We start from the raw sequence: 14,836 nt of genomic DNA, 5'->3' as shown, positions 1-14,836 counted from the left end.
AGGTTTGGGAGGTACAAATTAGAAAAGTCCACATAAACATTTGGACTGAACAGATTTCTCCTACGTTTCTGGTAAGAACAACAAAGAAGCTTGTAGCACTTTGAGGATGATTAGTGTTATTAAAGCATTGAGAGACAATGTGGTGTAGTGGTTAGAGGGTTGGACTGGGACTTGAGAGTTCTAGTCCCCTTTTGTCCATGGAGCTCAGTGGGTGACTTTGGGACACTGACTCTCAGCCTACCTCACAGGGTTGTTGTGGAGATAAAATGGAGAGGAGGACCATGTAAGGTGCCTTGGCTTCCTTTCAAGAGCTTATCAGTTCTGTTTTAAAAAGCCTTTTATCAGGTTAGGCTGATATACCAACTATGCCCTTATCTGAACAGAGATAGCCTAGCTACAGTTACCTATGATCTGATACCCTTTCATCTGGATTACTGCAATGCGTTATACATGGGGCTGCCTTTGAAAACGGTCCCGAAATTTCAGCTGGTCCAAAACAGGGCAGTGAGATTGTTTAAGAAGACTGGCCAACGAGATCATATTATGCCAGCACTTTTCCAGCTGCACTGGCTGCCAGACCCTTTCCAGGCCCGCTTCAAAGTGCTGGTATTAACATTCAAAGCCCTAAACGGCTTGGGGCCAGGTCACCTGAAGGATCACCTCCTCCCATATCTAAGATCATCTTCAGGGGTTCTTCTCTAGGAGCCCCTGCCAAAAGAGGTAAGGCAGGTGGCTACCAGGAAAAGGGCCTTTTCTGCTGCGGCACCCCGGTTGTGGAACAAACTCCCTAGAGAGGTTCACATGACACCTATGTCGCACTCTTTCCAGAGCCAGGTGAAGACCTTTACATTTTCCTAGGCATTTTTCACATTCTAGGATTCCAGTTCTTTTTTTTTTTTAGCTCTGCTATCTTTAATCTGCTATTGCATTTTAAGTATCTGCCCTGCTGTTAGGTTTTACTCTGGTCGTATTATTATTCTGTAGTTTCAATCTATTATATTTTATATTGTATTTTCTGGTGTATTTTTGTAGTTTTAATTTTGTGAACTGCCCAGTGAGCTTCAGCTACTGGGGGGGTGTAAGAACAAAACCAAATAAATAGATAGACAGACAGACAGACAGACAGACAGACAGATAGATAGAACGGCTGTATATAAATGTAATAATAAATAAGCCTGTAGAGTTGATGACACCTGAGCCAGGCCATTGGTTCATCTAATGTAGCCAAGAGGAAGTGGTTCTCCAGGATTTTTAGCAGAAAAGGGGACTTTCCCATCACCTGCTACCTGAGATCTTTTTTTGACTGGAGATGCTGGGGATTTAATCTGGGGCCTTCTGGAAGAAAAAGTTTGAGCCCCATGAATGGCTGGGATGCACATCTCCACTCTTTAATACATTCAATGGCCATCTGTGTTCCTTACTTGATTTGCTGCTGGCTGACCAATCACCACCTGCCCTGGGCATCGCTCGTCATGATGCGAGACCGTCACATTTGAAGCCCATTGGTCCAGGAAGCCTTTGGGCGTGTAGACCCCACAGTCCTTGATGCTGGTTGTCTGCTCAAACTCTTCACATACGCCGTCGCCATCATGGAAGTAGCACCTGCTTGGCTCATCTGCAGGAAGAGGGCGGGGGGCGGGGATAATCAAGGCAAAAGCAAACACCATTTCTTGCTAATAAAGCACTACAGAAGGGGTGCTTTGACCTAACGAAGAAATGGGAACAATGCCCTCAGAAAACCCAAGCTTTTGCCTTAAGACTAAATAATGCAGATTAGAAACATTTGCATGGATTCACTCACTTGGCATTATGTGTTCTGCTTCCATCAACGTCTGGTTTTCATAATTCCTCCCCCCCCCACACACACACACACACTTCTTGTCAAACACTGGGTTGGCAGAGGGCAAGGAGAGAGATGGTGAATTGCTAACACATGTATTGGAGTCTGTTTGTGAGCCACACGTTTTTCACAAGTCTGTCGGCAACCCTTGGTGCTTTGGCATGGAAACGTCGACCACTGATATATGGCTGGAGCAGCTCTCACTGTGCGCTGATCTCTCGCACCATTTGCAGCTGATCAGTGCGAGTTTGCGTTTAAGTAAGCTTAGATTTGGCTGCAACCCTTTACGCATTTCCCTGGGAGTCAGTCCACTGACCTCAATAGGACTGTCTTCTGAGGAGAGATACAAAGGGTTGCACCGTTACCCCCTGCTTCTCTTGGGATGCCTGAGTTAGGGGCTCCATTTAGACCAGACTTCCCCAAACTGGTGCTCTCCAAATGTTTTGAACTAGAACTCTAATCAGCCCTAGCCAGCATGGCCAGTGCTCAGGGAAGATGGGGATGGTAGTCCAAAACATTTGGAGGGCACCAAGTTGGGATAGGCTGATTTAGAGACTCCTCCAAACCATGGCTTGCTAGAAGATTGCGATTAAGTCATGGTCTATGCACCCCCTTACTTCCTTATTTTCCCCACCCCTCCTCTTCCACTGATTTATTATTAACTTTTCATTTTAGAAGGTTTTTTTAAAAAAAAAACAACAACCCCAACACAGATTAATACTTTCCATAATAAAAAAGTATTCATTACCGAAAGCTAACTGTATCTATTACATATTATCTATCAATCTCTCTCTTTTCACATATAACATTCATAAATTTTGAAACACACACATTATTAAAATTTAAACATCTGTAATAGCTTCAAAAGTTCCTTAAAGTATCTATTACTCATCCTTTAAAATATTCTTATACTGCTTTCCCACAACCTGCTTCTTGTTTAGTGCCGGCCGTCATTCAATGCAATGTCCAAATTGGTTAACACTTTGTCCTCTGAATCAGAATTGGGGAGAAACTAGACATGATGTTAGATACGTGTTTTGCATTTAAGGTGCACTTTTTTAAAAAAAAAATGCAAATGCTGTCAACTGGGGTATGTGATAATTATTGGGATCGCAGAAGGATGGAAGGGGAGATGTACCAGTTTCCTCTGTTGCTGTGGTCCTGAGGAACGTCCGATTTCTGAAGCTAGTTCCCTTGGATGGAAATCCTCTAATGGTGCCCATGTGGGATACCCCACCTGCAAAGGAACTACGAGCTTCAAAGGTAGACAACATTGGCCCATTCACTAAACAGGTAACAAAGTTCATCTGAACTGAGTCAGTATGGGCAAATGCAGGGGAAATATGTCACGACTTCTACCCTCCAAGGGAGGACCATAGTGTTCTCTTCCGAGTGACCGTTCTCCCTTGATGCCTTAAACAATACAAGGAGAATATGGCACAGCTGGTTGTGTGTGCCTTGTTGGTATGAAGACAAAGCCAGGCAAAACAGCAACGATTTACTGCTTCCCTGACAAGGCCTCAACAGTAGCCATGGGACATTGCCAGCCCTGACTCCAGGTTTTGGGGGACACTGGACCTGACCCCCTTAACAGGCTCCTCTCACTTAGCCTACTCCCTCACTGCCACTCTCACCTGCTGCTGCTGTTTCTCTTCCTCGTCATTTCTGCTTGCTTGCCAAGCAGAGAGCCAATGAGCAAACAGGCAGAGACAGCTACCACTAGACCTTCTCACCACTGCTGCTTGTCTGCTTGCTTTTTTGCTCGCTCCCTCTGGGCCAAAGTGAGAGGTTAGGGGACAAGCAGGTTGCAATGCTGAAAAGGAGGAGCAGGTGAAGGGACTTCTTGTCAGTGGGCCCCCGGATGAGGCATGGGCCCCTTGGCAGGGGCCCAACCATGCCAAACCTTAACGGAGGCCCTGTACTTTACTGCTGAAGTCAAGATGAGAGTCAAGCAGGAATGCATGCCTAAGGTGAATTAAAAAATGGCATGTAGGCACAGCCGCACAGACAAGAGAGAGAGCATTGGCAGAGTAAACTACTCTCGGTGTGCCTTTGAGTCTTGGTCAGGAGCTACTGGGGGCAGAACCAGAAGGAACCCACAGATCCGGGAACTGCTGCCACATGTGAGGAGTTGCCAGTATATGATCTATCTAGTCCAACGTTGTGCGCTTTGACCGGAAACCGTAATGCAAGCTCTCAGGCAAGATAATCTTTCCCAGCCCTCCTACTGGAGAACTTTGTAGCAGGCTTGAACCTGGAATATTCTGAAATCAAAGGATGAGCTTTGTAGGGATGTTGGGGTGTCTGGCTGGAGCTCAGGGCTGACTGGTTTCATCCCGGCTCCACACACACACACACACACACACACACACACACACAATGCCAGTCTGCTGATCCCTGTGCTTGCCCCACTTGGCATATGCCAAGTTGGACAAGTGCTGGGAACCCCGATCCCTCACTGAGCTGCAAAATGACAGCTCGGCCTTTTTCATAAAAGCCGATTTTATGCAAATCGTGGTTGTAAAGTGACAATTTACACAGGATTACAAGCGTCAATAGCCACTTACGCCTATGATCTTGCCTAAATGGCCACTTTACGACCACCATTTGTGTAAAATCGGCATTGACGGAAATTTTTACACAAAATGGCAGCTTGGTGACGGATCGGGTAGCTGCATGCTATTCACTTGAGGACTGCCTGACAATGCGCCATGCTTGGCAGGCAGGGTGGGCAGGTGTCAGGGTGGACACTGAGCCCATAGAATCCCAGAGTAGTTCTGATTCTGAGGAACAGCAGTCACTCCTGGGAGAGGAGCGCACTCCTTTTCCCTAGGGCCAACAGCTGATGGAGATTCCTCCCACCAGCATTCCTAGCTTAGATAGCAGTCCTGGGAGTGACAGAGCGCGGGAAGCAGACTTGATGAACGCGCGACACCAACGCAGAGAGCGGCACCAAATGGAGGGCGCAGAAAGGAGGCATAGTGCTCGGTTGGTGCGCAAACAACGGCTGCGCCCAGAGGATCCGAGGGAAAAGGATAGGGACTCTCCCTAGTCCTTAAGTTCAGGGGTCTGCCAGTGATTCCCTTTCAAACAGGGACCAACTGTTCCAACGTAGGGCATAGGTACTCTGCTGCTCATATCTAGTTGCTAATGGTAGAGTTGTTAAGTTGTAAAAGAGGAATAAAGCTTTGAAAAGAATCCCTTTGTCTGTGTCTGGACTTGGCTACTGGATTAGACTGGGAGAGGCCTCCAAGGAGCCCTTGACAGCTGGGGTCCGGAGAGCAGTGCACAATCCACACCATGGTAAGTTCACTCATCCCTAGTGCTCTGCTTCTGACTGATGACCCATCTAGGCCAGAATTGTCTGGTGGCAACTCTCCAGGGTCTCTGACAGAGGTGTTACAGCCATTGACACCAGTAACACCTATATGAAGGTATCCCTGATAACCTAAGGAGCTTCCAGTACCTAACCAATCCACTTGTGACAGCATTCCTTCAGTTCTAAGAATCATTACTCACAGTTATCTCACCACACACCCTGAATTAGTCACATCTAGAAAATGCAATACATTCCTATCAATGTTGCACGCTACAGGGCATATTCTGCTACAACCAGGGTTCTCAGGTAGGGATGTTGGAGAAATCCACAACAGAACCAAATGAGATTAGATTTTCATGAATCTGACCCGTGGATTCTGCAGCGGACTGGCTCCCCCCACCATGTAGAGCGGATGTCACAATTCCTTTAGCCCCCACTTCACTTCAATGCCCAAATATACATAGATGAGAGGCTTCAGTCTACAGCTTTTAATCTATTACTTCACAGGGTCATACAGATGCAAATTCTCAGAGAAACTCTCCATCTACAAGGAATGCCTCCAGGGGATCCAGATGGAATTTATGAGAGTTGCCTGTCATTTGAAGAGGGAGGCGGTTTCGCTAGCCTAACTTAAGGGGGAAGAGGTCCCTCTCTTCTCGTGAGGCCTCTAAGCGCAGCTTCTCATGCAAGGCCAATTGAGTAGACCATCTAAGTTCTGCCCCTGCCTTCTCTCTGCATCTGCGCCTGGCATCTGTTAGGTCAACCTCCTGTTCGCTGCCTCTCAGAGGGTGTGTGTGTGTGAGGGGGGACCCTCAAGCTCAGCCATCTGGATGTTTGTAACCTGAGAAGCAGGCCTACTCATATCTGGACTACCGTGGGAAAACACCTCCCCCATGTCTGATGGTTCTCCTTCAGAATCTGAACTGCTATCCCACTCCCTGCGCTCAGAAACACCCTTTACAGTGGATTCCATGGACTTGCGGACCATTTTTCTAACTTTCTCAAATTTTGTGCACATTTCACCATGGGAAAATATGCAAAATAAAACCTCCCAAAAATGTGCTTTCCCCCCATAGGCTAAAGAGTAAAAATGCACATTTGGGGGAAATCTGCACATGTTTGCTTGTGCGCATTTGCGCAAATGTGCATTTACACAAATCCAGAAACAAAAAAATCTGATTCTGTCAATGGGCAGGTGACAGAATGAAAGGTGCCTGACAATGCATGAAACACAGATGGAATGGATTTCACACAGTCCATACATCCCTAGTCTCAGGTAAAGATCCTTCCCACCACTTGCTACCTGGTCCTCTAACAGGAGCCTCAAGAGGTTGAACCAGGGACTTTTTGCATGCAAAGAATGTGCTCTACCACCATGATGTGGCCCATCCCTGTACTCCACAGGAGAAGATAACTATTTTTAATTTTTTGGTTTTATCCCAGAATATTTCCTATCCAGTGGCTTCTCTTCACATATCTGTATCTACTAACACACACACACACACAGTGTAAAAATAAATACATAAATAAAAATAAACACACACATACAGTACACACTGACAAAACACCCTCTGCACAGGGACAGAAAATAACAATGAAGCAAATTAACTGCTGGCAGCAGTCGGCAGATTTCAATGGCTTTCAGCCAGCGCAAGAGAGAATCCGGGCCCTGGTGTTGTTCTCTGTTTTGTTCTTAAATGACACTTGCGAAACACCGAGTTTAGCAAGGACAAGCACTTCCAAACGAACAGCCGCAGAGACTGGCGGCCTCTGTTTACCCACACAAAGCCCATACGGCGTGGGCAGTAGCAGAGGAAAAGGGGGGCCCTGCGAATGAACAAACATCCTTTGCACTAGTCAATGAGACGCTATGCTGAACTGGAGGGATCAAAAGTCGAAGACGAATGGAGTTACTCTCTATGGACACCATCCACGGATGTGTGTGTGTGTGTGTGTGTGTGTGCTGGGAAGGGGAGGAGAGAAAATTCTTTCCTGTGTCTTCAAATTAGCTGGACTCACGGCATGCTCCAACTGGCCTTTATTTACCAGGGACGTTCCTGATTTTTTTTAGCCCCCCTCTACTATTTTAGGCCCCTCTCTATTTTCGCCTTTTTGCAGACTGCTTGTTAACATCTTGTTGAAGCGATTGCAATTCTTCCAATTTGAGCTCCTTACAAGTTACATCTCTATAGTAGGGCTGGCAGACCTGTGGTCCTCCAACGCCCATTATTCCTGATTGTTGGCCATGCTGGCTGGGGCTAAGAGGGGGTGACGTCCACCAGCATCTGGAGGACAACTGGTTTGCCACCCACTAGGAAGCTGCCTTATACAAGGTCAGACCATTTGTCCTTCTAAACTGGCAGCATCTGTCTATGGTCTCAGGCAAAGATACATCTTTCCCTGTTCACTGGTCCTTACCAGCGGTTAAACCTGGGGCCCTCTATGCAGGGATGCAGGGAGAAGTTCATTCGGTTTGTATTTTAAGGTCAGTTGACCCAAGTGTATACTTTTGACCCTATGCACAAAAAGAAATTCAGTTATCCTTCAACATTTGCACCTCTCCGGATTTTGGGATGGGGTTTTCAATCGGAACATGGGTACAAAAAATACATATATTCATGAAAAGCATGCACAAAAACGCATATGTGAGTGAACACAACATTAAAAATGCATTACGTTAGGGGAAATCACTTGCAAAAAATCATATAGCAGGCAAATTTATGTTCAAAGGTGTTTATTAGGAGAAATGTGCAAAAAAATGCTTTTGAATTTTCATGGAAACTTTTTTTTTTTTTTTTAACAGTTCTCAAATTGATGTGGAAATGGGATGAACCAAACTTCAGGTTTGAAAAACGAGAGATGGAGAGAAACTGACGTTGACAGATTCGGGTCTCCCAGCCTCTATTTGCAAAGCAGGTGCTCTATCACTGAGCTATAGTCTCTCCCCATCTTTAAACTATATCCTTGTATGCACAGGTGCATGAATGCTAAGGTGCCATGCAATGACAGCTGGGCATTTCATGCAACTGCAGAGATTTAGATTTGAACTGTCAAGTCACACATTGCAGCAGACAGTTATGTATATATCCAAGAGAACAAACACCTTATTGGCTTTGAAATCATGGCGGAGATGGGTTGCCGAAGAGTAAGCAAGGTGGGATGCAGCCTTCAGCAGTATGAGCAATGGGGCAGGGTTTGGGCAGTAGGGACCAGAACCGGGACTGGCATCTTAGAACTATGTCTCTGTTTTAATCTGTGGTATATTAGAGGGTACGCAAGGCACTGCACATCCTATAAGCATATTTAGATAGATGTGCAGAAATCTCACTCTTGCACATTTAACACTTGTGTCCTTGGCCTCCAGACTTGTTTAGTCTCTGCTTGCCAATATTTATGTCTGGAAAATGTATCTACTTATCAATGGATTGATCTGGGTATTTCTAAACCACCCTTCGACCAACTGGCTCCCAGGGCACGTGGCAACAAGATAAACAACCATTCAAAAACAGAGTAGACCCAGAGGGAGCAGAGGGAGAGAAGAGGAAGGGAAGGGAAGCCAGGCCACTCCATCGGTTCTGCTGAGAGATCAGCTCCATTGGGCTCTTCTCCCCATCAATGCCTAGCAACAGCCATTCCATCAGGCTGCAGCCGAGGGGAGTGAAGGGATGCAGGGCCCACTCCATCCTCTCTGCTGAGAGACCAGCTTAATTTAGCTCTTTCCTTCTCTGAACAGTTTCTGTCCCAGCTGGTCAATATAAGAATGTGTAACTTTAAGAACTGGCCCCTGAATTCCTGTGTGCTGCGGCTAGGCCTGCCCATGACCTTTGATCCCAGAGGTTGTTGGTACTCCAGCTCCCTTCTGCTCTGGCCAGCATGGCCACTGGTCAGAGATAATGGGATTTGTAGTCTAGCAACATCTGGAGGGCCACAGCTTCCCCTCCCCTCTTGTATATGGCCACTTGCACACAACGTTTACCATGGCAATATCAAAGAAAGAAAGAAAGAAAGAAAGAAAGAAAGAAAGAAAGAAAGAAAGAAAGAAGCAAGCAAGTAATGGGCCTCTGTGATTTGCTGGCATGACAGACATGACCCGTAAGAAGTACAGCTGATGGCAGGTGTCAGAAAATGCAGCAGCTACTCCATGCTGAGTTCCTTCCAAACGAAGGGAAAATTTGTTTACTTTTCTTCTGAAATTTTATAGTGAAATAACATTGCAAGAGCCAGAATAAATCAGATCATTACAATTCAATTACTTAATGACTCTTTCCCCTTCCCCGCTCCGCCCCAAAGCATCCAGTTCCAATTCCTTAATAATGTGGTGTGGTCGGGAACAGAAGTGGGAAGAAATTAGACAGCATGGGCTACGCAGTCGAATGTCCACCTCCCTGCCAAGCTTTACTGCAAAAGGACTCCTGGTTCTTCCATCGCTACCCAAAAGATGGGGAACAGAGAGGGATAGGTTATGCAAAATGTTGTGCCACAGGGCATTCTTATACAGAAAATGTGAAGAAAAAAGAATTCTGTAATGTCCAAACTAATACATTTTAGGAGCACAGGTTGAGTAATTTTAATGTGCCCATTGTTTAATGTTTAAAAATTCATTTATTGAATTTACATGTTGCTCTTTCTTTGGGGACCTCAGGGGGCACATATGGTTCACCCCACCAACAACTATTTTATCCTCACAACAAACCTGTAAGGCTGAGAGAGTGCCTGCCCCAAGCCTTCACACCTGATGGGGATTGGATCTCTTGATCCTAGTTTGACATTCCAACTATTGTATGACACACATGTGCCATGCCTACTTCCACACTGTTTTGTTTAAATTGTGTTCTTCCTCACAACACCCATTAGGTGCAGGTTGTTACACTGCCCGTTTTGCGAATGGGAAACGGAGACTGTGTGGGACGGTGTCTTGCCGAAAGGAAATCCAGGCATGATGTAGCAGAAGCAGGATTTGAACACAGATCTCCCAGATGTAATACTCTGTCCCCTCTATGTAGGGTTTGGAACTACAGCTGTACAAAAAATGGCCTCTATAAATTCTTCACCCTATTTGTGGGCAGAGAAATTGCGAGGGGGGGGGGATTCCACCTGAGGGAGCATCACTCCTTTCTTGTTCCATTTTTTCTTGCAAGTGGCAACAGCAGCAACTTCGGTAGCCACCATTTTGCATTCTAGTGTCGTTCCACAGGGGCTTTGTGGAGGGAAAATGGCAGCCACTACAAAGACATGGTGGAGAATATTCAAAGGGAATTCTGCAAAGTAAATTTCCTTTTTTCTGGGGGTGGGGTGGGACAGAAAAAGAAAAACAAGTTGGAAATTTTCTCAGAGAAATGTCTTGTGAGAAATTTTGGCTCAGCTCTAGTTAAAACCAGCCCTCTATATTTCATGAAATGAAATGATGGAAGCTTAATTATTTATGTATTTGAGGTACGTTTTCATCATGCTCCTCAGCCAAAAAGGCTCCCAGAGAGGTTTATATGCAACCAGTAAAACAAGATGGTCCCTATCTACAGGCTTACAGTTTAAAAAAGACATGGCACACAAGGAAAAGGGAATGGGAAGGGAAGAGGGGAAACAAGTAGCCTTTCAGCTAGGGATATGCAAACCCACCCCCATCTGGGTTCTCCGGGTGCCCGCCCAGCCCCTGCACCTGCTCACTGGTCCCTGGACTGCACTCAAACCTCTCCCATGCTCAGCGAGTAGCCTCCACTCACCCTGGCAGTCGCATTAAGCTCCCCACTCGCCATTTCTTGAAAAATAAAACAGTGATAGCACAAATACGCATTTTCACACAAATATCCGTGTTTGCAAATTGCGCATTTTCACACACGCCAATATGCCCACTAGAAAAATTGCACATTTTTGTGCACATCCAAATATGCGCATTTTCGCGATAGCCATTTTATTTTTCAAAAAATGGTGACCACGAAGCTTGACAAGGCTGCCGGGGTGAGTGCGGGCCACTCGCTGAGCACAGGCAGGGGGTGAGTGGGGGCAGGGACTCAGTGAGGGGGGGCTCAGGGGTGTGGGTGGGTGGGTGGGTGGAGGTTCTGCTGGATTCCTGGATGGAAGTGGGCACCCGCACCATCCCTACTTTCAGCAGGGCTGGTGGAATGAACCTGGCTTCCCTCTCATCTCCCTCAGTACAGCCTGCTGGAATGGAGGAGTACGTGGGAGTTGTCTTTCAGCAGGGTAGGTGGAACAGCCCTGCTTTGGGCTGCAGCCCAAATACCGGCTTACCTGCTATTTACTCTAAAAACTAAGACAGACTCCACATTCACACAATTGCTAATTGCATGGATTGGGTCACGTTTGGTTTGGCCCTTAGTTCAGCATCCCTGACCAGATGTGAAAAAGCTATCTTTCACCCAACTAGATGCATCTGTACTGGTCCAAGCACACTTCCCCCTCTCTTCATAACTTCCAACATTTCACGGATGAAAACAGAGACACCATCGTAGCATCTCTCTGGAGATCGCTGCCTACAGTCTCCCACAGTTACATAATGCTGAAGGCTGTTCTCTGTCTGCTGTATTAATATACTCTGCAATAACCTGTCTTTCACTGACTTAAAAGTCAGGAGGAGGATTGCTCTATAGGTTAAAGATATGTTAGGAGAAGAAAAAAAGTCCTACCATCTGCTACCAGCAGTTCAAAAACACCACGGCAGTGGCAGTGCAGCAAACAGCAGGGCCCAGGGTGCCTTAGCCTTTTCACACACATTTTATGCACATGCACTAGATTAGGGATGGCGAGATCAGATTCTTTTCACTCTCATGTGTTCTTTCATGAGTTTGTTCTGTCCTGTTGCCTCACTAATCTCCATGTTTTTTAAAAAGCATTTTTTTAAAAAAAAAAATCCTCACAAAAATCCGTACGGATTGTTATGTGCATTTCGGTGCATTTTTTTGAAAGCCAAAAAATTACAGCACAACATTCCGAGAAGTCGGGATAGTCAGGATAACTGTTCACAGGTTAGTCCAGGAAGTACAAATTAGGTCCAAAACTGGTCCGGGGAAAAATCCTAGAGCATCCCTAACCTAGACGCAGGTGTGTTCCATTCCCCACTCAGAGAGACTCAATTGCTAGAGTCCAAGGGGAAAAGAAGAATGACAACTCTGGTGAATTGTACCTACACATTTTGAATGAGACCAACACCCCCCACCCTCGGCAAGCTCGGCGGTCACAGTTTTTTGAAAAATAAAATGGCGATAGAAAAAATGCGCATATTTGCAGTCACCATTCCCCCCCCCAAAAAAAATGATGACCGCAGAGCTTGACGAGGCCGCAGGGGTGAGTGCGGGCTACTTGCCGAACATGGGCAGGGGGGGAGTGGGGGCAGGGGCTCGGTGAGCGGGGCTTGGGAGCGTGGGCAGGGGGTATCCGCCAGATTCCCGGACGGAATTGGGTGCCCGCACCATCCCTAGCAGATACACTCATCGGCTAGGGAGATGTCACCATCCATCCATCCATCCACATAGTCAGAGATATTCCCCTGCCACTGACAGGCATTGAAAGAAGCCCGCTGTTGATGCTCGCCTCTCTGGTACTGCCTCCCAGTGACTCCCCCGTAGTGCAATGATAAAAGTAATGAGCCTCTGATAAGATCATACATTTGGGAAAAAAGAGGACATAGGACTGCTCCAACATGATGAGTTAATTCGTGCTCCAATGGCGGGGAGGCAGCCTTCAAATAGCTCCATTTGAGGCCAGCACGCGATCCGTACGGAGGCTAATTTGTTCTTGATTATGTTTAAGACCCCAATAAATCTGTCTGCTCGAAGTCTGAAAAGCCCAAGGGAGGAGAGGAACAGAGAGACAGAGATGTCTGAATTAAAGCGGGGAGTCTCCAGTTGATTAAGAAAAGTCTCGCTGAATACTGCCCAAGCGGTGAGCATGTCCCATCTCAGATTCCAGCTCCGCTCTTTCGAGTCGGCACACCCTGCCCTCATTACCTTTTTGGCACTGCCAGCTCCAATGGCATTGGTTACAGGCGCCAGGAAAAGATTAGGTGTTCCATCAGTTTCAGTGACTTCGAGAAACGATGGGAAAATGTGGTTTAACAGCTGTATTTCTTCTATTCCCCCCCTCCCTTTCCTCTTTTTAAGGTATGTTCTTAACATTGGCAGGCCAGGATGACATATTTCAACTTGCCCTTTTAAGGAGGGCAGCAGGACTGGCCTGAGATGTTTTGATGCTTGAGACAGAAAACTCAAATAGCACCCCTCTTGCACACAGGAAATTCAACAGAAACAAATGCAAAGTTCTGAATTTGTGTGAGGAAAGCAAACAAAGAAACGGGGAATAACTCACTTAAAATATGAAATGGACCTTGAATGGGGAATACCTGGCTTGACATGTGAAAAGGATCTGGGGAGTGCAATCAATCACAAGCTGAATGTCAGCGTGATGGAACAAAGGTGAACTCAATTTCAGACTGCACTGATAAAAAACAAACAAACTAATGTCCCTAATTACTTTAGGAGAAGTAACAGTTCCAATTAATTCCTCCCTTGTCACTCCATGTTTGAGGTGCTGTGTCCAGTTCTGGGCCCCACATTTTAAGAAGGATGTAGACAAACTGCAACTGGTTTAGAGGATGACAATGAAGTCACAACAAGTCATTTCAGGGAAGGCTGAAGGGCCATCACACAGAGTTGTTCTCTGCTGCACTGGGAGGCAGGACTAGATTGAACGGGCTTAAGTTCCAGGAGGGACCATTTTGGTTGAACATTAGAGGCCTCTTGAGACATTGGCTGCAAATATATGAAGAGGGTACTGGGATTGCGAGTGCAAGTACTGCCCCCAATATCCCTATCCCCACTGGAGACCTTCTCCCGTTTAGTGAGAAGGTCCAATGGGAGATTCTAAGCTAGTCCATTTGAACATGCTTAGAATCTGCCTTCAGAGCAGAGGGAGCAAGGCCAAAAAGTGCAGGGATGCTCAGAGACGGGGGCCCGGGTTCGGCCCTGTGCCCACTACATAGTTTGAGCCCTCATGCACTTGGCTGAATGCCTGCATGGGGCTGAGGAGAAACGTCGTCACAGTAAGAGGCGGACAATGGATGGTCCACCCTCCCTGGAGGTCTTTAAGCAGAGACTGGACTAGCTGTGCTGTGCTGAAAATGTCTCCCACATTTTTTTTGACCATTCTCATTCAATTTGGTAGAAAGTAAATTGCTTTCGAAAAGAAATTCAATGGTGAAGACATTTTGGAGAAATTCTCATGGGTTGGGTTTGGGTTTCTTGGGCGTACCTTACTTAGGAGGTGGCTGAGGAGTGAGCACAGGTGTCCTGTTTTTCATTATACATTCATCTCTGGTGGCCTGTGGTCTCCTAAGCTCCCTACACATCAATTGGAGCCCAGTTTAAGGCATCATGAGGTAATTCCTCCCATCGGGCTTTTTCAGATCCAGACATGCAGGCAGCCTGGGAGGCTAGCTGAGATTAGGTAAGCTCACCCCCCCCCCCGAAAAAATACATTATAAAGCATCCTGAATGAGGCAGAACAATGGAAGCCTCTTTTACGGGGGGAGAAAACTTTCAGGAAATTGGAGGACAGATTTTGGCAGAGCACTAACTCCCCCTCATCTCTGGAGCTGGGCACAACACTGCCCCCACCTGCATTGTGGTGGATGCAAATTGGGGGCCAGCCTGCCAAAACAGTTGATG

General features: G+C 46.5%; 1 protein-coding gene across 1 annotated transcript in view; it reads right to left on the bottom strand.

Annotated features, from left to right (window-relative positions):
• Positions 1–14,836, bottom strand: part of PAPPA (pappalysin 1) — a 295,498-nt gene that overhangs the window by 136,513 nt on the left and 144,149 nt on the right. The window contains exon 10 of the mRNA XM_084821073.1: positions 1,422–1,615. Within this exon, the coding sequence (XP_084677199.1) occupies positions 1,422–1,615 (194 nt within the window). The remainder of the gene's footprint in view (positions 1–1,421; positions 1,616–14,836) is intronic.

The sequence above is a fragment of the Heloderma suspectum genome, chromosome 14 (genome assembly GCF_057233095.1).
Source record: "Heloderma suspectum isolate Gila_16-S chromosome 14, 16-S_ref, whole genome shotgun sequence".
Classification (NCBI taxonomy): Eukaryota; Metazoa; Chordata; class Lepidosauria; order Squamata; family Helodermatidae; genus Heloderma; species Heloderma suspectum.
This window is presented reverse-complemented; position numbering and strand designations above follow the sequence as displayed.